Genomic DNA, 24,738 nt, shown 5'->3' with positions numbered 1-24,738 from the left:
TTTACATATTTTGATATTTGAGTTATGATTTATATATTTTTTAGGGTATACTGATCACTGTTTTGGGTTTAGTTTTGTTAATTTTAGACAAACATAGTATATTAATATATTTAATCATTTTATAATTTCACTAATATGAACTATATCATTTAGCATGTTATACTCTATTTATGTACTACCGCTATAATCACTATCATCATCGTAGATGCTATAACCACCACCAATCTAACAACACTTTTTATTTAATTTTTATTTAAATGACATATGTCTTTGATGTGCTATTATATAGAGGAAGGACATAACCGGAAGAAAATAGAACAAATGCTATGAAATTTAATTATACCCAATACATGTTGTACCTCCAACCGTGCTGACTCAGGGACCTTATGTCCATACTGGATGGAGGATTTCAAAAAATTAATTTGTTGTCCCGATGCACGTTCATAATCTTTCAAAATATGTAGAATGACTTCACATTCTTGCCTATTGGCTTTGCAGAAAAAAATGCTATCATCCGCAAATAATAAATGAGAAACTGCCGGACTTCCATGTGTAATTTTTAGCCCGGTTAGTAACTTTTCCTCTTCTTTCTTCCTAATATTTGCTATTAATGCTTCAGTGCACAAAATAAACAAATAAGGCGACAAAGGATCACCTTGTCGCAAACCTCTACTTGGTATAATATGTCCTTTAGGTTGACCATTAATTAATACTTTGTATTGTACCGAAGAAATGCAAGACATTATCCGAGAGACCCATCGTTGTGCAAAACCCAACTTTAGTAAAATATCCTCAATAAAGGGCCATTCAACTCTATCATACGCCTTACTCATATCCGCCTTTATAGCCAAAAATTTCTCTTTACATGAGTTATTTGTCCGTAATCCATGAAACATCTCTTGTGCAATTAAAATATTATCAGAAATCAACCGCCCATAAACAAAAGGAGATTGTGTTTCTGAGATCAGGTGAGGCAATAACCTTTTCAACCGTTGGTACAACATCTTTGAAATAATTTTATATCCTACATTACATAAATTGATGGGTCGCAGTTCCATCATTCTAACCGGCCTCACTGTCTTTGGAATAAGGCAAATATTGGTCATATTTATTCTTTCATCCAAAGATCATGTCCGTTTAGATTTTAATATTTGGGTTTATGATTTACTTTTTGGTTTAGGATTTAGTAATTAGAGTTTATTGATTAGTATCTAGAGAGTGAAAGTAAAACTAGAATTACCTTTAAATTTTAATATTGAACCGTTACATACAGCACACTCTCGTGCTAATGTTTGATATTTAGTAAAAATTATATTTTCTGACACTCTTCTGACACATAACTACTTCCCTGTAATACCTTTCCAATTCTTCTATTGGATGCCTACCTATAATAAACAATGGACCTATCTACCCTACGTGCAAATCGATTTGGACAATAAGGTAACTTCACTTTGCTTCAGCTATCCGGTTACCTAAATAACATTTTGTTTGCATGGATTCCTAATTATCTTTGTGGTTTTCCAGCCAATTTGGCCTATATTCAAATATGTAATGGATTTGATTTTTAATATTTATATAACTAAATTCACAAATTTATCTATAATTAAATTTAACGGTTTGAAGTCTACTTACATTTTCTTGAAATAAATTTAGTATTATTTATTTATATTTTATATTTTTATTATGTCAAACTGAATATAAAAATAATATTATATATATTATTACATTTTCTGAATTAGTTTATTAATTTTGTAGTCTCTAAAAATAGAAAATAATGAAGGATACTATCATTTTAATTCAAACCCTTATTAAAAATAACAATATGATCTCGAAATTCGTTTCATTATTTATTTGTCTATAATATCATTTTCTATAGTGATTTAAATGATTCATAAATTTATATAAAATCATATAAAATAGTTTTTATAATAACTTTCCGCCCGTAGAACGAACCGATCCTAGTATCAAATAATTTTGTCTCACTAATAAGCCCTTAGAAAATGATAAAATCGAATTGGTAAAAGAAAAAAAAAACCAACGGGTCAGGGCCCAATAACCCGATTACCGAGTCGAACTCGCGCTGTAAAATCTTCTTCTTTTGTTTTGGCCATTGTGCGTAAGATTAGGGCTCGTCGTTTCTCTGTGTGCTTCGCTTCTTCTCTCTATCTCTTGGAATCGTCACATCCCTCGAAGTACATCGTTAATGGCGGTTCTCGGACTCTAGCAAGCTTTCATCAATCAATCATTATCCATTCTCTATCAATCCTTCACTTGGTAAATCAAAATCTCAAAGGCTATGTCAGGTCTTCTTAATGGTTCACGTTTCTAGATTCATCTCTTTCTATCTCTCTCTCTCCGGTGTGCAGGAATCTCTTGGATCTTAGATTCGGTTGATTCAAATCTAAGGAACTCGATTTGGGATTAGGTTAGGTTGTGGTAATGGAGGCGAAGGTTCCTCGACCAAGGGGGAGACCGAGGAAACGCCAGAAACTAGAGGTTGATTATCGAACGCCTAATGCGAAATTGAACAATCGAGGGAAGAAGCAGGTTCTGGAAGTGGAGCCGGCTGTGCCGATATCTCTTCTGGGTCGTTATGTGCTGAAAGCTTTCGGCAAAGATGGAGCTTTTCTAGGGAAGATAGTGTCTTACGAGACTGGTTTATACAGAGTGGAATACGAAGATGGTGATTTTGAGGATATGGAAAGTGGTGATCTTCGTCCTTTTCTTATTGAGGATAGTTGTAGCTTGGAAGATGAGCTATGCCTTCGAAGGAGTAAGCTAGATAAACTCATTGTGAAGAAGGAGGTGAAGAAGAAAAAAAATCACCCGGAGAACAAAGGGAATGGAGTCAAGGCCTCAACTTCTGAGGCAGAATGTGAAGATGGTGATTCAGAATCCTCTGATTGTGAAGACGAGAGAGGTTCAGTTTTTGAAAATGATGCTCCTGTTCTTCTGCCTGTTGATTTACCACCTTCATCAGGAACAGTTGGTATCCCAGAGGATGCTGTGGTACATCTCTTTTCTGTGTACGGGTTCTTAAGGTCGTTCAGTTTTCAGCTGTATATCTGCCCATTTGAACTGGATGATTTTGTGGGAGCGTTGAAATTCTCAGGACCAAATTCTTTGTTGGATTCTGTTCATGTGGCCCTGATGCGGGCATTGAAGGGTCATCTTGAGAGGCTCTCCGCAGACGAGTCTGACCTGGCTTCAAAATGCTTGAAGTAAGTGCAAATAGATTTTATAGCTTTGGTACAAATTTCCCTTATTTTTTGAAAGCTTCTGTTTTACCTTCCGGATATTCATAGCTAATGTTTTGCTGGTTTCATTGTGTAAAAGTCATCTTACGAAATAGCATATTAGGTTATTGGGTATCTTAACTACAACGAATCTAGATATTTGCATATTGTTTAAATTAGTTTTTCACCTCAAGCTTAAGAATTCTGTTTATCATTTAATGCCTATTCACCCAAATCTCTTATAGCTGTTAGTAGGAAGTTTTTTTTGGCGGTGGTTATAAAGGAAGGAAGGGACTTGCACTTTTCTTCCAGTGCAAATGGATGAAAGAGCTTGTTGTAGGATACCCACCTGTTTAGTTGATAGCATTTCACTAATTTTGTTGCTTGGCCGTCTGCAGGTGCATTGATTGGAGCTTGCTCGATGTGCTAACTTGGCCTGTTTATTTGGTTCAATACTTAACTGCAATGGCGCATGCAAGTGGGCCTCAGTGGAATTGGTTTTACAAATTTGTCCTGGAAATGGAGTATTATTCTTTACCCGTTGGGATGAAATTGAAGATCCTGCAAATTCTTTGTGATGATATCTTTGATGTGGTAGATCTAAGAAGCGAAATAGATGCACGTGAAGAATCTGAAATTGGATTTGATCCTGACAGAATTGCCACCAATCTTCCTGAAAGCAGACCTAGACGGGTCCACCCCAGATTCTCTAAAACCTCAGCTTGCATGGAGAAAGGGGCTGTAGATATGGTCCCAATAAAGCATGGGATAAGCTCAGCAAACGCGTCTAAAAATTTAGGTTCAAATGAAGTTAACTCAGATATGGATGAAAACAGCGATGAATGTAGGATTTGTGGAATGGATGGGACTTTGCTTTGTTGTGATGGATGTCCTTTAGCATATCACTCACGATGCATTGGTGTGGTGAAAATGTATATACCAGACGGGCCATGGTTTTGTCCAGAGTGCTCTATCAACAAAAAGGGGCCGAAGATTGCTCATGGAACCTCACTAAGAGGAGCTGTACAGTTTGGAATGGATCCTCATGGGCGGCTCTTCTTGGGTACTTGCAATCACTTGCTGGTGTATGTTTTCGATGCCTTAATTCATATATGTTTTATGCATTTAATTGGAGTTATAGAGCTGATCTTTCAATTATATGCCCCTGCTAGCGTTGGTTATTTAGGATTGACTAGTTTCTAGACATATTTGCCAACCTTTTGTCCCGGCAAGAGGCTAGAACACTTAAATTGCTTTAATTTTCTTGCTCTGACACTGATGTTTATCCTAAATCACAGGCTTAACGTATCTGTCAATGGAGATACAGCTGTAAAGTACTACAGCGTCAATGACTTATCAAAAGTTGTACGAGTGCTTTTATCAGCATCAAGCCATGCGCTAGAATATCTGGATATTTGCAAAGCGATCGCCCAATACTGGGAACTTCCCGAAGGTATTATTTTCTCTTTGAGAGAAAGAGATATTGGTTTAGATGAGGCAAAGGATAAAGTGGATGCCAAGGTTACAGAGATCAAGTCCGATGGTGCAAATATTTCCAGTAGAAACGACATCCAAACTGTGTTTGACCTACCGACATCTGCTTTGAGTAATACTCGAAATGGTGTTATAGAAGGTTCAAGTGGAATGCATGAGAAGAAATTGGCTGCTGGTGTTACATACTCCGGCTTGTTATTTAAACCCCAAGCGTACAATAATCATTACACAAACGGGGAGTTGGCTGTATCGGCTGCTGCCACTTTGGCTGATCTAACATCAGAGGAAGCCCATGAACCTGATCTTCGCAAGTACAGTACTGCCAAGAAAGCTGCATCAAATAACATCTTAGTGCAGATGAAAGCATTTTCATTAGTAGCTTCACGTTTCTTCTGGCCAAGTCCTGATAAAAAGGAAATTACCAGAGAGAGGTGTGGTTGGTGTCATTCTTGCAAACTCACATCTGCAAGCAAGAGAGGATGCATGTTAAATGCAGCTGTATCGGGTGCCACTAAGGGTGCTATGAAGATCTTCAGTGGACTTTTTCCTCTAAGGAATGGGGATGGAGTGCTTTCAAGTATTGCAGCATATGCTCTATATCTAGAGGAAAGCTTGCGTGGTCTGACTGCCGGCCCATTTCTCAGTGAAACTCTCAGAAAACAGTGGCGTAAGCAGGTAGAGGAAGCCTCAACATGCAAAGCCGTAAAAGCACTCCTACTTGAAGTGAGCAGTTCTTTATAATAATTTTCTTGGTTAATACACTTCTTATGTACTCTCCTTTTTGTTTCTTAAAACATTGGAACACTCTTGGTCTATTTTTCTCTAGATTAAATCTGATAGTCGACACTATATTATGATATACTAATGGTATTTTTGGTTGTCTCATCGAATTTATCTTGTTCTCTAACATCTCAATGTGGGTTGTTTATCTTGGTTGCAGCTTGAGGAAAATATTTGCAGTATTGCTCTGTCAACCGATTGGTTTAAACTGATGGACGATTGGTTAATAGAACTCTCTATGTTCCCAAGTGCTCCGCTTACTGTTGTGGTTGCACAGAAACGTGGACCTGGTAGGAGGAGGCAAAGGAACCTCGCTGAAGTTACAGCTGAAGGTTCTGAAGATGATAGCTTTACTTGGTGGAGAGGAGGGAAGTTATCAAAAGTTATACTTTCGAAAGCAGTTTTGTCACAGTCAGCAATAAGGAAAGCAGCTTGTCAAGGTATACTTGTTTGTTTAATTTTCCGATTGCGCCACCACACTGAAAATCCTAATTTATTCCACTAAATTATCATTCTTTGTTTCTTATTAGGCGGTTCTAAAAAGATATCTGGATTTAGTTATGGTGATGCTTCTTACATCCCTAAGAGAAGTAGACGGTCTATTTGGAAAGCTGCAGTTGAAAGTAGCAAGAACATATCTCAGCTTGCTCTTCAGGTTTGTGTCTATATTTTATGGTTTCTGTTGTAGTTTGTATTTTTCGTTGTTGCGTTTCTGAGATTCAATCAAATTTTTGGGCCAGGTAAGGTATCTGGATATGAGTATAAGGTGGAGTGAACTTGTAAGGCCAGAGCAAAATCTCCAGGATGTCAAAGGCCTAGAGACAGATGCCAACGTTTTTAGAAATGCTCGAATATGTGACAAAAAGATTAGTGATACCAAGGTTAGCTACGGAGTTTTCTTTGGAAATCAAAAGCATCTGCCATCACGAGTCATGAAGAACATAATCGAGGTCGAGAAAACCCAAGATGGAAATGAAAAGTATTGGTTTCAGGAAGCACGTGTTCCCTTATACCTGATCAAAGAATTTGAAGAGAGCTTGCATAGAGTACCAATGCCACCAACCAAGAAGCCATCAAATAAATTATCGAAGCTGCAGAAAAAGCAGCTGAAAGCTTCCCGCACTGACTTATTTTCATATATAGCCTCAAGGAGGGACAACATGGAGAAATGTTCTTGTGCGTCATGTTATCATGATGTTCTGCTGCGGTAATCTTTTGTTTTCTTTACCTCTCAAAGGATTGTTTTACACTGTCACTTTAATTGTGTATCTCACTAATTTTCTCTTCCCACTATGTGACATGTTGGCAGGGATACAACAACATGCAGTTCCTGCCAAGGTACAAAACCTCCCTCTTACTCTTTCTAGTTTTGCATTTAGTATGGTAACTAGAAATGCAAGTTGCTGGTATCTGACTTGCTAACCTGATGACTGTTTCTTTAGTTCAAGAAGAAACACTAAGTGCTATACTTGATTAGAGTTTAGATCAAGAATAAAAGTTTGATCACATGCTTGGCAAAGCTTGCTTGGGACTGTAAATTTCTGTTGTATAATTCCATTATGAGTCAGTTTGTACTGAAATGTGGATTGTCATGTCTTTTTTTCAGGATTTTGTCACAATGAGTGCACTTGGAAATCGCAACACACAAATGGAAAAATTGAAGTTGTAGTCACCTGCAAAAAGTGCTATCTTGCAAAAACTCGTCTTCCAACAAATATCAACCACAGACAACCGACAACACCCCAGCTCACGATCACCGGACGACATCAAAGTATAGTCACTCCAGTCATTAAGATTAAGCCTCCTAGTCAACAGTTATCATCCCAGAAAACACAGGAGAAGCCTTCTGGAATCAAACAAGTCGCTCCTGCTTCCGCTGTTGCATCCAATAGTAAACCGAAGACATTGTCCTGTGGAATCATGTGGAGGAAAAAGAACTTGGAGGACACAGGCGTTGATTTCAGGAAACAAAACATTCTCTTGGCTGGAAGATCAGATAAACCCAATCTGGAACCGGTTTGTGGGCTCTGCCAGAAGCCGTACAATCCTGGGTTGACGTATATTCACTGTACAAAATGCGAAAGTAAGCAGAATCATTTACTCAGTACACATCTTTTTCCAAGTTCTTATTTCTTGAATGCCTTTTCATATCAATTTATCTGAATCTTCAAATGCAGAGTGGTTCCACACTGAAGCTGTTAAGCTGGAGGAGTCACAAATTCCTGAAGTGGTTGGGTTCAAATGTTGCAAATGTCGTCGTATACGACAGCCTGAATGCCCTTACATCGATCCAAAACTCAGAGAACAGAAGGAGATCAAAAGATTAGTCTTCAAGAACCAGAAACAAAGGCAAGGAAGCTCCGGGTTGGATTCTGATTCGGAAAGAATGTCAGAACAACAAGACTCGAAACCTTCTACTCCTATGCCTGCTACTCCTATGTTTCCACCTATGGACGCTTTTTTCCCCGAGGATGATCCGCTTCTGGTATCAGTTTCCAAAGTTGAACAAATCACACCAACTAATTTCGATCTTGAGTGGAACACGGGTGCTTCTGCACCTGGACCTGGTCCTCAGAAGCTACCAGTGAGAAGACAAGCGAAACGAGAGGACTGTAATGCCGAGCCACAGCCTATGGTGAAACCCGAAGAAGCCGAGCAAGCTTTGCCTGTTGTCTCGGACTGGGATGCGTCTGGCGAGCTACTATTCGACTACGAGGACATGGAATTTGAACCTCAGACCTATTTCTCATTGACCGAGTTGCTAACAGCCGATGATAGCAATGGTCAGGGTGAGATCAATGGAGATAAGGATGTTCCAGTAATTAACCCTCAAGGAGAAACAACAGAAGAAGAATATGAAGAGATGGGGCCATGTCAGAGATGTTCGCAGATTGAGCCAGTGCCTGATCTGTTCTGCACGGTCTGTGGATTGCTAATACATTCTCACTGCTCTCCATGGGAGGAACCATTGTCCTTCCCCGGAACTAGCTGGAGCTGTGGTCAGTGCCGTGAGTGGCAGTAGCAGTAGCTGGACTCTGGCTTTGTGGGTCTCTTCCGCCAAATTGACTAGCGACATTCTTTGTTTTTCCTTGACACAATGATTCGTTTCCTCAGTTGGCTTATTATGGCGGATGAGCTTGTAATTTCTTTATGGGTTTTTCGTGGTATATATAATGGATACGTGTTTTCTTCATATAGTTGTGTTATGTCATGGGTTTTCGACGACATCGACGTGCATAGCTTCATAAGAGTGGAGTCCTTGTTTTCTGCTATGTACGAATTTCTTTTCCTAAGTCAGTTCGACCTGGACAGCGCTTTTTTAAAAACGCCTGTAAGGTTCATGCAGTAAAGAAATGCCAAGGAAAAGGCAATCTCCAACTCTGTTTCCTTCCTTTTTCCGCAAAAAAGAAAAAAAAAGAATCGAGTGAAATAACTAACAAAGCAAACATGGCACAAGGAGCAAAACAACATTATGTAAACGATATTTAACAAGCTAGTAACACAACATTCATATGTCGTCTGCAAATAACAAGCATTCATAAACAACAGTCTGCAAGCATATGAGTACATAAAAGAGCAAAACCACATTATGCAAACGATAATTTAGAGGCCTCAGAATAAACTTTTAAGTAGGTTTCTAAGTCTGTAGAGTAAAACCATAAACACTTCAACGTCTTGCTGTTCTTCTGGCTTTAAAGAACTTCTCTCTGATAGAGATCAACTCCTTTGTAGCTTCACTCAAGCTTCTATCCGGTTCGTCCGTTGTTCTTGACAGCACCTAAGTCCCACCTCCAAAATCTGTGCCCTGCACACAGCAATAGGGAAACAGACTCTGAGACCATTGTGAAAAATCGATTTGTCTGCAATATCCAACACTCTCTGGCAACGCAGATTTGATGTAGCCGTGGAGCGTAAAGTATCCACCAAATAACTCATCAGTTGGTCGTTTTCCGGTGAACATTTCCAAAAGCAGAACTCCAAAACTATACACATCGCCATGTATTAATGGTTGTCCTCCCACTCCATATTCTGAACAAGATCCACTCCATATTAATGGTATTAATTCATAGAAACAAGATTGTAATGAAACAAAAATATTTTTTTTTCATTGAACATTTGGGATGTGTGATAATATTACCTGGTGCGACATGGTTCCTCTAACATCAGCTGAGCTTAGTTGGTTCAAAAAGGACTCTTGATCGAACTTGAATAGAAGACGAGCGAGGCCAAAATCGCTAATATGGGCAGTCAAATCATCGTCTAGGAGGATGTTGTGACAGGTCATGTCACGTGGGTTTTCATAACGGTTTTAACGATTTTAAGTTTATCATTATCAAGCTAGTTTTATGATTTCTATTTACGATAGGATAAGGATCTTAGTTAGCCTTATCTCTTAGAAGGTTTTTCTATATATGTAAGCCTTATGGCTGATACTTATTCAAGCATTCAATAAACTATTTTATCTCATCTTACTTTACTCTCAAGCTATCTTGCAAAGCTCCTTACGAAGCTAAGCTTACGAACGTAAAACGTCTAAGAAGATCTTTCTCTACTTGATCATCTTTTAGGTTTACGTATCCCCATTCTTCGAATCCGTAAGTAGGGTTTCTAGTTCGGGAATCTATCCACCTATTACCGTCTCAGTGGTATCAGAGCAAACAATCCTAAGGACTAAGCTATGGATACTCGACAAACTACAGCTTTGAGCGACATGAACAAACAAATCGAAGAACTCCGCTCTTCACAAACTCAACAAAGTGAAGAGATTCGCAAGGATCTCGGTGGAGAAATTTCAGCACTCAAAGATACAATAGAGAAATACTTTGCTAACTCCACACCCTTCAACCAACGTGAAGGAAAGCAAGGAGAATCCTCTTCTGATCTCACAGCAGCAGATACGAACCGACGACCCGTCCCACCCGATCGCGTCTCCCCTGATCAGAGTGCATCAAAAATAGATCACCACGTCCTCGATCATTCACAGAACCAAAACCAGAGCCGTCCTAATAGCCTATCCGCACGACTTACAAAGATAGGATTTCCTATGTTTGATGGTTCAGAAATACGAGAGTGGATTTATCGTTGCGAGCAATTCTTCTCAATTGACAGTACCCCGCCAGAAATAAAAGTTCGTCTCGCCTCCCTTCATATGACCGGCAAGGCTTTACAATGGCACCACTCTTATATCGCCAACCGCTACAACTTGTTCCCTCTATGGCCAGAATACGTAGCTGCAGTGTCTGAACGCTTCAGTGAGCTCTTTGACGATCCACTATCCGAGCTAGTCAGCCTAAAACAAGGGAGCGACTCCATCGATGAGTATCTTGAGAAGTTTGATTCGGCTATGACAAGAATTACTCTCGCTCCAGAGCATGCCCTGAGTATTTTCTTGACAAACATGAACCAACACTTAGCGCTTCATGTTCGCCAATTTAATGTCACGACTGTACCAGCAGCAGCAAGAATAGCAAAACTTCACGAGTTATCCTTGGCGCATACACCGTCGAAAACATCTCGACCAGCTTTCAGCTCTTCTCAACGATCAAACTACACACAAAACAAGAATCAACACAACAGCTCAACCCCAGCCGCACCTAACTCCATCAGCAATCAAAATAACAAACCACTACTCTCTACCACACCTCAGAAACGACTTAGTTTCGACGAGATGCAGGAACGGAAACGTAAGGGTTTATGTATGTATTGCGAGGAACCATTCACACCAGGTCATCAACTTAAGCACAGGCGTTCTGAGTTCTTGTTGTTGGAAACAGATCCAACAGAGTTTAATGAAGAAATAGCTCTAGAAGAACAGATACGCGAAACGACTATCGAGGATCAAGACGATAAGATCCCCACTATTTCTGTTCACGCCCTCAACGGTTCCTCTACATATAATTGTATGCGACTTTTTGGGCAGTACGGGAAGAAGAAGCTACATATATTGATTGATCCCGGTAGTACACACAATTTCCTCGATCTTCAAATGGCTAAAGGCTTAGGCTGTTCTTTGACTCCTATTAAACCAATGTCAGTAGCTGCAGCAAGTGGCGACCTGATCACCAAATATAAGTGCAGTACCTTCACTTGGAAAATGCAGGGATATAATTTCGTGGCTGAGTTCAGAACACTTCCGTTGGGTTGTAGCGACGTAGTACTTGGTGTACAATGGCTCTCTACACTTGGTCCTATTCTTTGGGATTTTCTCAACCTTAGAATGGAGTTCACGTTCCGTGATTTGAAACATGTCCTTAGAGGACTCACTCCAAACGTTTCTAAAATCATATCAGGAAGTAGCTTGAACAAACTCATGCTACACGAACCCGATATGGCCTTGCTTCACATACGTGACCTCAACAATCCAGTTCTGCCTCAACAACCGCTTACCCCTGATACAATCTTCTACCATATAGACGTTAGCAATCCAGAAACAGACGACGATGGAGCACTACAACGTCTACTGGAATCTTACTCAGACATTTTCTCTGAACCGTCTTCACTTCCTCCATACCGTGAGGGTTTCAATCACAAGATACCTCTCGAAGCAGGCTCCAACCCTGTCAACCTGCGACCATACCGCTACTCATCACTGCAGAAAGACTCTATTGACAAAATGGTCCAAGAGATGCTTACACAAGGAATTATTCAATATAGTTCCAGCCCTTACGCCTCACCAGTGGTTCTTGTGAAGAAGAAAGATGGTTCATGGCGACTTTGCGTGGATTATAGAGGTCTAAACAAGCAAACCATTAAAGACAAGTACCCTATTCCGCTCTTAGAAGACCTTCTCGATGAACTTGGTGGCGCAAAATTTTTCTCCAAGCTCGACTTAAGAGCAGGGTTTCATCAGCTTAGAATGTCTCCCGATGATGTGCATAAAACAGCCTTTCGAACTCACTCTGGCCACTACGAGTACCTCGTCATGCCATTCGGTTTAACGAATGCTCCATGCACGTTCCAAGGCCTCATGAACCACGTTTTTGAGCCCATCCTTCGGAAATTTCTATTGGTTTTTTTTGATGACATTCTAATATACAGTAAAACCTGGGAGGAGCATCTACTACACTTGGAAACGGTTTTCTCCATCCTGCAACACCAACAGCTTTATCTCAAACAGTCAAAGTGCACCTTTGGAGCAACCAAGATTGAATACCTTGGTCACTTCATATCCAACGAAGGCGTTAGTACCGACCCTGCAAAAATTAAAGCAGTTGCACTATGGCCTACCCCGGCTAATCAGAAACAACTCCGCAGTTTTTTGGGTCTTGCAAATTATTACAGACGTTTTATTCAAGGGTATAGCATCATCGCTCGTCCCCTTACGCTCCTCCTTCGCAAAGACAGTTTCACGTGGTTATCTGAAGCCGCTGTTTCTTTCGACACATTGAAAGAGGCTCTCATATCAGCACCTGTCTTGGCTCTCCCGGACTTCTCAAAAACGTTTGTAGTCGAAACTGACGCTTCTCAAACAGGCATTGGTGCCGTCCTCATGCAAGAGAACCACCCTATATGCTATATAAGCCGCGCACTAGGACCTCGACACCATGGTCTTTCTGTGTACGAAAAAGAACTTCTCGCAGTCGTTCATGCAGTACAAACATGGAATGCATACTTGGCTCATAATCGATTCATCATCAGAACGGATCAACGGAGTCTCAAATACTTGCTTGAGCAGAAAATTACCACTCCTTTTCAACACATGTGGCTCTCCAAACTAATGGGCTACACCTTTGAGATTCAATACAAACAAGGAAAAGAGAACGTTGCGGCCGATGCACTCTCACGAGTTTCTGGTTCTCAATTACTTCACCTGACTTTGTCGCAGGCTAATCACACTTTCTTCGAGGATTTAAAGAAGTTGTGGGACACAGATCCAAACCTCAAAAAGATAATCTCTGACCTACAGGTCAACCCGTCTCTACACGCTGCTTACTCTTTTGTTAATGGTGAATTACGTCGGCGTGGGAAGCTAGTTATTGGCAACGATACAGAGATAAAGCTCCATATCTTCAAGTGGCTCCATGATTCGGCAGTTGGTGGCCACTCTGGTCGGGATGCTACATTACAGCGAATTAAGTCTCTGTTTTACTGGCCAAAGATGAGTCTCGAAGTCCAAAACTATGTCAGAAACTGTTCGGTGTGTCAACGAAACAAGTATGACTTAGCTGCCAAACCTGGTTTGCTTCAGCCCCTGCCTGTTCCGGCTGGTGTCTGGGAATCAATTGGATTAGATTTCATTGAAGGTCTTCCTCCATCTTCAGGCAAACACTGTATATTGGTGGTTATTGATCGACTGAGCAAAAACGCTCACTTCTTAGCCTTATCACATCCTTATACAGCTTTAGATGTTGCCAAAACGTACATGGACCAAGTGTTTCGTCTTCATGGGATGCCTAAAGACATCACCAGCGACAGAGATCCAACGTTCCTCAGTGAAGTTTGGCGCGAGATGTTTCGGGTTCACGGTGTTAACTTAAACTTCTCTACTGCCTACCATCCCCAATCTGATGGTCAGACCGAGGTCACCAACAAAACGCTTGAAACGTACCTGCGATGTATGGCCTCTGATACTCCTCACACATGGAGCTCGTGGCTTCCACTAGCTGAATGGTGGTATAATACGACTTATCATTCAGCCATACGCAGTACTCCGTACGAAATCGTATACGGCCAACCCGCTCCTCTTCACATGCCGTATCTTCCTGGTGAAAGCTCATCTCCGGTAGTTGATAGAACACTACAGAAAAGAGAAGAAGTTATTGATATGATGAAGTTCCACCTCTTACGTGCACAGAACAGAATGAAACAGTACGCAGACTCTCGAAGGTCAGATCGTGTCTTTCAGATAGGTGATCACGTGTATTTGAAATTGCAACCATATCGCCAACACTCCCTCAAAGGTCGACACATTCCTCATAAACTGTCTCCACGGTTCTATGGGCCTTTTCTTGTTCAGGATCGCGTTGGTTCCCTTGCATACAAGCTTGACCTTCCTCCGGGCGCGGCTATACACAACGTTTTCCACGTCAGCCAGCTTAAGCTTTGCCCTAATCCTTCATATGTTTCGACGGCTCTTCCGCAATATCTCTCCGATGTAGGCAAGACGAAGGAGCCTGAAATGATTCTTGAGAAGAAGATGGTAAACAGGCAGAATAAGGCAGTAACTAAAGTTCTGGTCCAATGGAAAGGGTTACCTGCTCAGCAAGCAACTTGGGAATTCTATCAAGACTTCATTGCCAAGTTTCCACATTTCCAGATTTCTATCCTTGAGGCCAAGGATGTTCTGAAGGAGGGAGTATTGTGACAGGTCATGTCACGTGGGTTTTCATAACGGTTTTAACGATTTTAAGTTTATCATTATCAAGCTAGTTTTATGATTTCTATTTACGATAGGATAAGGATCTTAGTTAGCCTTATCTCTTAGAAGGTTTTTCTATATATGTAAGCCTTATGGCTGATACTTATTCAAGCATTCAATAAACTATTTTATCTCATCTTACTTTACTCTCAAGCTATCTTGCAAAGCTCCTTACGAAGCTAAGCTTACGAACGTAAAACGTCTAAGAAGATCTTTCTCTACTTGATCATCTTTTAGGTTTACGTATCCCCATTCTTCGAATCCGTAAGTAGGGTTTCTAGTTCGGGAATCTATCCACCTATTACCGTCTCAGATGTTGCTTGGTTTTATATCGCAGTGAGTTATAGGTCATAACAATGAACATAGTCTAAAACAGAAGCAACATCTACAGAAATATTGAGCCTTTCAAGAAGCGTCAAGGTTCTTGAAGGCTTACGAATCTCTTCCACTTCCTCTAGGTGCAGCCACATGTCAATGCTTCCATTAGGCATAACTCATAGATGAGAGTTCTGAACTCGTTTTCTTGAAAATCAGTACTCAAAAAAGCCGTCAACAGTTTCACAAGATTATGATGCCTTATGTCCTTGAGGGATTCACATTCTGTCATAAAACTCTTCATTGCTCCATGTCTTTGCATGTTTAAAACTTTTACAGCAACAACCATGTTCTCAGCAGGGAGAAAGTCTTTAAACACGGTACCAAAACTTTCTCACCCAATCACAATTGTAACGGACTAATGGGCATTCCACGGCCGCTCTCTCGGCTCGTGGATTCCATTTTGTATGATGGATGGTGCGTTAATTTTTCGGAACCCTATAGTCTTGTTTACTAACCATGCAATCACCACATGATTTTTTCTCGTTTTTTGGCCTCACTCACACGATATCGCGAATCACATCTATCCTTATACTACTCCAGCTCATCATGCTTACTTCTAGGGTTCGAAGCCGATGTATGTCTGATAAGGTAAACGCAATTTAATGACTTAGATAGCCAAATTGATTTTCTTAAACCTTTCATTATATACCACAAACTAGGATGTTGTAACATTGTCTAATGAGAAGCCATCGCATTTCGAATCTCTCTGTAGTTCATCCTCTCATAGAAGACCTCCATTGTGGAAGGAGTTGGATTATTAGTCTACTAGTTCTTCTTTCTTTTTCTGAACTAACATAGAGAGTTGAAGCTACTATCAGCAGAAAAAAAGCTATACCTATATTACTGACCCCAAATCACTATTTTTTTTACAGGAAATGAATTTTTTATGGCTTATTTGAAAAAAGAAAAAAAAATGGAAAAGAACAATTACTACTTTTCTTCCTACTTATTTTTATAAAGAATACTTTTTTTTTTAAATGAAAAGAATACTCGAGAATTATATGTAATCAATATTCCTAGTAGATGATGTAAATATTTAAGAAATGAATAGAAATTCATTGTTCTCATTAATTCCATAAGTCACCGGTTAGAGCCAAGAGTATAATGAAAACTCAGATCTTGGGTGTAAATCACTCATATTATTTGTTGAGAACCGATTCATTAAAGAACCGGTTTATGTGGTGTGAGTGAATCAGAATGTGCGGCCTGAGCTTGCAATGACAAATTGTTGATGTTTTCAAGCTAACAAAACGGCTAGGAATTCTCAAAGCTCAAGAAATATCGCTTCTAAACATTTACCACCGCAAAGATACAAAGACCACTAAAAGCAATGATACAAATTGAATATTATAATTATAATAACCCCACAAGCTCTACATGTATATATGTAATTTGGTATCGAACTCAAGAATTTTAGAAAGGAGGAACATAACAAAGCCTAAGTAAAAGATCACTGAGAAAAGATAAAAGAGGATACACACCCAAAAGACCTCGCAATACAAAATGTGTGCATAAAGAATGCAAAACTACAGACCAAACTCACAAATAGACGGACACAGGCATTTGGATCAAAACTAAGCTCACTCTTACTCTGCCTCTGCAAGCCCTCTCACATCTTCTGATTTTACTCTTTGCATATCAACGATGATCTTCACATCGTGCCACTGTAAGCGTTTGTCTTACCAGGTTGAATCAAAGTAAGCCCGCTAACATAGCTCCTGGATCATTAGCATCCACCGCTGGGCTAGGCGGTTGAGCTAAAGGTGCAGCTGGTACTGGCACCGCTGGAACCAGAGCTCGAGAGCCCATCGGGATGGCGATTAATTGTTCTTTAATGAATTCTTTCAACCTGTATAGACGAAGGTAAAATCAGCCAATCATGGAATGGAAGAGTTGTGTTCTTATCATGAAGTTTAGGGTTGATTGTGTTAGTGGAAGAGACGATTATCATACTCAAATGTAAGGGTTGAATCTCCTGAGGCTACAGTCAACCGCAGTTGGGTCCTGTCCGCTGGGTCTGTTTCAATCCTTGCCTGCGATTGAAGAAAAATACGAACACGTTGAGATGGAGAAAGAAACACCCAGGTTGGAACTTCGATTACTAAATCTCACCAAACAGAGCATGGGTCTTGTGTTTTCTGAGTAGAAGGTTGTGCTTGCCACTAGATTATTAGGGTTGGGATCCTACATCAGACCACGTAATTATATATATTAAGGTCAGCATATGATCACCCGTAAACTTTTAGATAGATATTATATTAAAAGAGATACTTACAAGCCCGGGGCATATCGTCACCCGGAAACTGTTGAATAGATTTTCCATTTCCGGAAGAGAAAGAGGTCTTACACCTCTAACCTGCGGGAAATTGCAGTTTCATTTAATGACGCAAACGAGACATTAGTAGCGTATGAATTTCATTCAGGAATACATACAACTTCTTGAAGTTTCAATGGTGGTCCTGAAAGTGATCTCCATTGTGGGAAGAACTCTTCAGATGTCAACTGTAGAGGTTGAAGAAACTTATTCAAGACTGCTGGGAGGCGTAATTTGGCACTGACCTATAAGAGAGACGAGAAGTCAGAGGGAGGCGAACAAGAAACCCTGTCTGTAAACAAGCTATCATATCGTCTTATCCAATGATTCAGTAACTACCATGCTTGTACCAAACTTGTAGGAGAAATCCAAAACCGCAACATCCCTGCTAGGACGGATGTTCATCACTTCGAGTGGACATTGTACCTAAGACCATAAGAAACAGGTAACATAAAAATTGATAGAAAAATATTAGGATCAGTTTAACCTATATATGTGTGTATATATAAGTACCTGTGCTCGAGGAGGAATGGTATCAGGTACAAGAGACAGTTCCAGTTTTAAATGAGCAGGGGGTAGTATTAGAGCTTGAACAGACGTAAGTGGAGAAGTAACTTTATTTCCCAAGAAGAGGACAAGTCTTCCATGGTGTCCTCGCCATTCAGCTTTCACCCCAATCTGAGAGAGTACCAACATTTTTTAGAATGTTAGATCATTGTAACCATGAATTAAAATAGAGTATTGTGATCTTCACCGTTCAAAGTAGACCACAAAAAGTAAAAGTTCGCTATATGTGAAACAGATAACCAAATACAAAGGGAAAGGAGTTGACAAAAGAAGAAATCAAACCTGAATATAAGGATCCTCATATAAGACACCACTATCTTTCAAACATAAAGCATTGAATCTCTCGGTGATATTTCCAATCGGCTGTTTAAGAACAGAAAAACAAATAAGAAAACAATAACAAGGATCTAAATGGAGAGTATGATTGCAAAAAACAATTAGATGTACATAAAAGGTAAATGGATAATATGTTAGATATGACAAGTCAGTTATGTGCCCGCTCTTCAGAATGTAGGATAACAACCTATCAGTTAATGCTGAACTGAGATTAAAACGTAAGTCACTTACAAGGCAAATGACTGATACAGAAAATGACTGACTTTAGAAAGTCGAAACAATTAGCTAAAGTTGTTTAGATATAGCATTTCATCAATGTTTATCCCCTACAACGCCAAAGAGAGTAAAAGGAAAGAGCTAAACATACCTCAACCTTGTTTGCTTGGTCACCTATAGGTACGATGGCTGTGCCATCAACTTCATCTGGAATTCCGTCCTCCTCTCTGTAAACACGTTGGTGGCTCCCCATGTCTACCGGCGGAGCCTCTATTGCCAGAGGATCGACCATCTCGCCAAGGAGATCTGCTGATGGAATTTGTGACTGTACTTTACTCAAATCGCCATTTGGCTGAGATTGAGTCTGGGATGCTGACTCGTGGTCCAGCTACATACACAACAACGATAAAGGGACCGTCAGAAGATATGTGGTGAAAAAATGTCTCCTTTATTTGGGACCCAATTGGAGGAAATACCCACTTTGATTCCACTTATGCTTGGAACCTTCAAAGGCGGGGGTGTCCCATTAACAGGCTGTGGGTCAGCCAAAACCAAAGCATTTGAAGGTAGCTGTTGCGCTCTAAGCTTGATCGCACTCTGGTCTGCAGTATCTTCAACATCTTCCACCTTTTTTATCAATGATGACTATGGAAAGACGAAAATTTTCAACATCACATCACCATTATTGAAAGCCTAAAAAAAAATTACCAGATAAGCTGCTTAAACACCAGGAAACAAAACAACAAACCTGGCGCTCAGGAAATTTTGGCATCTCGGCCAATACATCCATCAAGGCAGCCCCTTTTTTACTCAATTCAAAATATTCAACTGCTCGCTGTTGTATCTCCACATCAATACTACTCTCATATCTGCCAACATAAAACTTTAATAAGAAAAGTAGAGCATATAACATGACAAGCAGAACTCCTGGGATGAATAACAAGGTTCAGAACTCTCACTTCTTAAATACATTCCAAATCTGCTTTTGCAATTCTATATCTGGAGGTTGAGCGTGCATAAGAAGCTTTGCATATGTCGAGAGAAGAAGAGGAATGGTTGGACTCCTGAGAAAAGACAACGGTGGCTAAGGTACAGCAAATAAAAATTACCCAAAGGAAAGAAAAAACACCATGCATCGTTTAGATTTGCTTACGATACAGTGGGAAGCTTCTCATGTAAAATGCCAAAGAGCTCTCTTGCACTACATCCAGGTCGTCTAGCAAGAAGGTGACCATACTCCCCCAAAATATAAGCACTGACCTGAAAGATGTATTGAAATATAACTTACTCTAAACTCTGAAATTCGCATACCATTCAAATGGTAAAGAATCGTTTCAAAGTTTGAAAATGTAGAAACTGTGCGTTGCAATTTAGCTAGCATTACGAAAATGAGAATATAAGAATCACAAGTTACCACACCCTGCAATAGAAAGAGCTAATTCTAAAATTTAAGGGCATACGAACCTTCACCATTGTCTCATGTATCGCAATCTTGTCCATATATTCTCTTACTTTTGATGCTGCATAAGGCTGACACATTGAAGAAATTCTAAAGCAAGTTAAGAATGCCACTAAACGAATATATAAAACAGATTTCTTGTAACAAATCTTCATTACCTGCAGGTCTTCATTATTTGTAACAAATTGCACCACACGAAACCAAATGTCATCACTAACAAAATCTCCCGCGTTATCAATCAACTGAAGGATCACATCTACATACCTGATCAACATCACAGGAATCATGTTCCGTAGCAAAAGATTGATCAGATTTATCGTGTTGAGAATCATAACGATTGGTTAATGCATCGTAATGTTATTGTGTGCATCTCAAAGTGATGTACATATTAGATTGAATCCTTACCAAGATAGATCAGGAGCAAATTTCTCAGCGAGAATAGCAGCTTTAAGTGATAATTCCTCACGCATGGAGAACTCAGCAGTGCTAAGATACTGCATTATATTTTTTCGTATTGAACTTCTATTAAACATCTCACGCAAAAGGAAAACCATAGGTAAAGGAAATATCAACCTTAACAAAAATTACCTGTAACAGCTCTTCGACTATACCCTTTGCATTTGACACATCACACATTCCATAAAGCAGATCAAGAGCTCGCCTACGAATACTGCAGGAAGGCAATCCTGGTCAGCATACAAAAATATGAAACAAACATGGGAAAAGTATTGAATCAAATGACAAGGAAGTAGGATATCTCTCTCTTTATAGATATATATACAAGTACATATATAATTATTAAAACTCTTTACAAATTTACAACTATAAATTGCGGAAGACGGTTTCAATTGCGAACGGTAAGTTTAATGTTTGGTATTCACTCAATATAGTCACAGTGATGATTTATATCATACAAAGTGTACTGTCTAATAGTTCTTATACTACTCAATAAGAATTGCTAACATAAATAAATATACCAATAACTATTTAACACAGGATACCAGGAGTATATGTCAAGAAGATGTTGCTTTACTGAAGATTATAGGGAAACAAATTCACAATTTAGTTTTAAGTTGCATATCTACAACCCAAATCCAATCGAATTGAATTTCGATTGACACTATTCCACGGAAGCTATGAACTGCAACCAGTGTTCGTGACTGAATTAGCTCATATTGATATAGTGAAAAACAAAATCAACCTTATATCAGGGTCCTTCAAAGAGGTGATTATCTGAGGCTGGTGCTTCTTTATGATATCTTGGGCATCTGTGATCATCAGCATTCGTGTCATATTCTCCTGCAGTGTTGCAAGAAATGCATCATTATGGCCAACTAATAGATGATCCACCACAAACAGTGCACAGAGTTCTAGCTCGGCTTTACAAGCAGGAAACCAGTATATAAAAACTCACCAAGCCTAGATATCTGATGTTGGGCTCACGTACAGAAATAAATTTTCCTAGGAGAGCAACACACTGTGACATCATTTCCTTCTCAGCATTGAGATGCATGACCTACAGCGGAACAACATATTAACAGGTTAAAATACTCAAAATCATATATTCATGATAAACAATTAGTACCAAACGTTTAAGCAAAACAGTACAAAAACTTTTACGCAAAATAGCAGTGAATCGATGAAGGATAGGGTATGTTTAAAAGGAAAGCAAAAAGAAGGTAAACGGAAGATAGACAAGCAAGTAAATCATTTACCAAACATTTAAAACTAGCTATTTCCTTAATAAACAGAATCAAAAGGAAAACGTCCATGCACTAGTCAGCATTCTGTTTTGGGTTCAGATGTCTTGGCAGAAAGGAGTTGAGACATGCCAAGGAGATGGGCAAAAAGGAAAACTGCATCAATGAATTTCACGGCATAAACTTTACGCTAATTCTCTGCCTGGAAATCTTACCAAAGATAGAGCTTCAAAGAGCACAGCGTGAGACGCATTGTTCTTGTTCACATTTTTAACAACATCTGTCCCCATCAGTATCCGTTGTAGGACCTGAAATTTACATAGAAAATATTATGAGGCTGATTTTTTTTAAATGTATGTAAGCAAGTTTTTTGGAACAAATTGAACCTCGAAAAGGGATCTTCTAGTGCTGGGGTCTTCAATTGTTGGAAAATACTGAAGAGCCCTCATCGTTTTCACCTATGCTAACCAAAAGACATGTAAGTAGCCAAGATAACACTTAAAGAACCACGAATAAAAATGTGCAAGCATCAATTTCAAAAACTATTTCAGCTAAAATGTGAAGTGCCCAGGGTAATGTAAGGCGGTAAAGCTAGGTAAACAAGAATCAGTAACGCGAGTTAATACAAACCTGGAGCCAAGGAGATGGGATACCATAGTATGTGTACTCCTGAGGAACATCCTGATTCCTAGCAAGGCGTTCTAATATTTTGACACATTTGGGTAGACAACTCGAGTACCCCTCATAGTCATTGGATACCAAAGATACCAGAAGACTCATCGAAGATGTCAAGACACCAAGATCACGTTCATCCAACAGTTGCGCCATACGATCTGCCCTGTAAGCATACGAAGACGAGAATATAAAAGACACATCTATAAACTGAAATAAAAGAGTATTTAATACGCACCAGCCATCAGCGTTGACAACGTCAGGATTTTTCCTGAACAACCGTAGCAGGCAAAGTGCAGCCTTTTTCCTTACAAGAGGCCTGCAACTGCTAGAAATCTATAAAGCAAAGAAGCCCATAAGTTCAACTGTTACGTACTTATATGGAAGACATGCATCACTACCAAGTCACTTACTAGTAACTTTTGAACATCAGGTGCCAACGACTCTGCAAATTCTCGTCCACCAATATTTCCAACCTACAGAGGAAATTGAGCACAGGACGGTACAAAAGCAAGCATCATTTAATGACGAAGATGGCTGAAATAATAAGCATGATGCACAAAAATATACTCAATGACCCTTGTGTTGAAATACTAAACTACATATCATAAGGTGAAACTGAAAGATAAGACATCAACATATAATGGGGATGAAAGAGCGCTTACCAAAGTCAATGCAAGGCATTGATAAGTCTCATTCCGTCCAATAATGTCGTTTCGGACTGCATTTATTGCCAACCTCAAAAAATCATGATTCTCATTGAGCAAGCACGATGTGACAATGTAACCAACCTATATCCATGGATGAAAATTTGAACTCAGTTTTAAAAAAAAAAAGCATGAAAATAACAAAACTGGGAGATCAGAAACACATGGCGATTGCAGAGAGAGCAAAAGATACCATTGATCACATAATATAACTGCTAATGCACGTGAAAGAATATTCACAAATGTCGCTCTTAAATTATCTATAAGCTAATTCTACGATATCTAATTGACATTTTGCTTAATTTCCACCTTGACAATATATTCCTAGTCAAACAAGTAATAGTTAATGGTATAGGCAAATGAGTATACCTGCTTCTCAGGATACTTTGGCGCAGATATAAGAGAAACCGCCTCCATATGACCAAAATCAACATCGTAACCGAGCATATGTATATAAAGCATTTTCCACACATACTTCTTCTTCTTATATGGTGTCAAGCCCTATCCATACACGAAAAATTTAATCACGAATGCATGCTGATTCACTTCAAATCTGAACCGCGAAATGGACAAGTTAGCTGAGGGTGATATATTCATCATATACTTATCCAATTTGGATAGTGGACGTCGCAAAACAAAATGCTAATTAATGAAATAACTAGGACATCAAAGTAAACTAATGATCTACACAAATTCTAGAGAAGCCAAGCAAACTCTAAAACTAACTCGATTTTGATTTTCTAGGGAGAAACAAAAAAAAGAGACCAAAACCTTGTCGTTTTTGAAGCATGTACGGATGTTACCGAGCTCCTTGTCGACGCGGAGACGCTCGGCTTCCTTGTTCTGGCAATTTCGGATGTCGCTTATGAAGACGGAGAGACCTCTCATCCCGCTCATGGTCGAAACGTTTCCTCAGATCCACCTCGCTAAACTGGATCTATACACGACGAGACGACGGCTGCTGCAGATCGTCGGAACCCTAATCTGGAAACGGGTGAAATTGGGTTGTCGAATTTATTGGATTCGAAAGGTGGAAGATTAGGAAGGTTATTATTCAGAGAAAGGGAAAGACGACTTTCCTTTTTGAATTTCCAGATATGTATTTTATTGGGGAGAACTGATCGGAAGAATTAATTACCAAACTTCTGATTTTCTGCCATCAAAAATGTCATTTTTTTATTTTTATCCCCATATTGAAATTTATTCATAACTAAAATATAAGTGTTACATGTTACAATAAATCTACCTTAGGTGAGTAAAACATCTCTCTATACTAACTAGTGGTTTGCCCACGCTACGCACAGAACGGCTCTATATTGTTGTAATTTAGTTTTTCTTTGATGTAGTATATCTTGATTGGTGGATGGTATTTTGAAAATTTTAGTTATATGTTAGATGATGAAGCAATATTTGTATTCATGGTGTTGCTAATGGTTTTATGTTTTAAATAGTGTAGGTAGATAGTAAGAAAGTTGTGAATTGTATAAAATAGTCTCGGCATTTGTACTTTAATTTTATGTA

The 24,738-nt window shown here is 39.3% G+C and overlaps 2 protein-coding genes across 3 annotated transcripts; one reads left to right on the top strand and one right to left on the bottom strand.

The window, feature by feature from the left end:
* The first annotated feature begins 1,171 nt into the window (after positions 1-1,171).
* On the top strand, positions 1,172-8,703 carry LOC103873000 (DDT domain-containing protein PTM). 2 transcript variants are annotated; one of them, XM_009151431.3, is made up of 10 exons: positions 1,173-2,274; positions 2,367-3,221; positions 3,635-4,321; positions 4,535-5,453; positions 5,671-5,950; positions 6,041-6,165; positions 6,251-6,717; positions 6,820-6,848; positions 7,117-7,593; positions 7,688-8,703. In XM_009151431.3, exons 2-10 carry the CDS (start codon positions 2,440-2,442, stop codon positions 8,530-8,532), a joined length of 4,611 nt encoding a protein of 1,536 aa, XP_009149679.1. In that variant the 5' UTR covers positions 1,173-2,274; positions 2,367-2,439; the 3' UTR covers positions 8,533-8,703. The 2 variants fall into 2 exon arrangements, with proteins under 2 accessions (XP_018514292.1, XP_009149679.1); XM_018658776.2 differs by having other exon boundaries at positions 1,172-3,221.
* Positions 8,704-16,580: 7,877 nt separating this feature from the next.
* Positions 16,581-24,371, bottom strand: LOC103873020 (AP-2 complex subunit alpha-2). The gene is made up of 27 exons (XM_009151453.3): positions 23,989-24,371; positions 23,587-23,718; positions 23,176-23,301; positions 22,924-22,986; positions 22,749-22,846; positions 22,469-22,676; positions 22,225-22,296; positions 22,054-22,146; positions 21,553-21,654; positions 21,340-21,437; positions 20,727-20,808; positions 20,544-20,632; positions 20,297-20,402; positions 20,144-20,209; positions 19,833-19,939; positions 19,639-19,743; positions 19,428-19,548; positions 19,160-19,324; positions 18,831-19,067; positions 18,410-18,490; positions 18,074-18,238; positions 17,900-17,986; positions 17,680-17,805; positions 17,522-17,602; positions 17,359-17,430; positions 17,200-17,279; positions 16,581-17,095 (listed from the first exon to the last, which is right to left on the bottom strand). Exons 1-27 carry the CDS (start codon positions 24,112-24,114, stop codon positions 16,939-16,941), a joined length of 3,045 nt encoding a protein of 1,014 aa, XP_009149701.1. The 5' UTR covers positions 24,115-24,371; the 3' UTR covers positions 16,581-16,938.
* Positions 24,372-24,738: the final 367 nt, after the last annotated feature.

Source organism: Brassica rapa, chromosome A01, assembly GCF_000309985.2.
Source record: "Brassica rapa cultivar Chiifu-401-42 chromosome A01, CAAS_Brap_v3.01, whole genome shotgun sequence".
Taxonomy (NCBI): domain Eukaryota; kingdom Viridiplantae; phylum Streptophyta; class Magnoliopsida; order Brassicales; family Brassicaceae; genus Brassica; species Brassica rapa.
Note: the sequence above shows the minus strand (reverse complement) of the source record. Positions and strands in the feature narration are given on the sequence as shown.

Bases quoted from the DNA above. Each gene is read 5' to 3' on its own strand.
- LOC103873020 (XM_009151453.3), bottom strand. From the start codon at position 24,114: ATGAGCGGGATGAGAGGTCTCTCCGTCTTCATAAGCGACATCCGAAAT. The intron at 23,719-23,988 runs GTTTTGGTCTCT...GTGTATGGATAG, and splicing joins CATGCTTCAAAAACGACAAG to GGCTTGACACCATATAAGAA. The intron at 22,147-22,224 runs GTTCAATTTGTT...TGTAAATTTCAG, and splicing joins CTAGAAGATCCCTTTTCGAG to GTCCTACAACGGATACTGAT.
- LOC103873000 (XM_018658776.2), top strand. From the start codon at position 2,440: ATGGAGGCGAAGGTTCCTCGACCAAGGGGGAGACCGAGGAAACGCCAG. The intron at 5,951-6,040 runs GTATACTTGTTT...GTTTCTTATTAG, and splicing joins AAGGAAAGCAGCTTGTCAAG to GCGGTTCTAAAAAGATATCT. The intron at 6,166-6,250 runs GTTTGTGTCTAT...TTTTTGGGCCAG, and splicing joins TATCTCAGCTTGCTCTTCAG to GTAAGGTATCTGGATATGAG.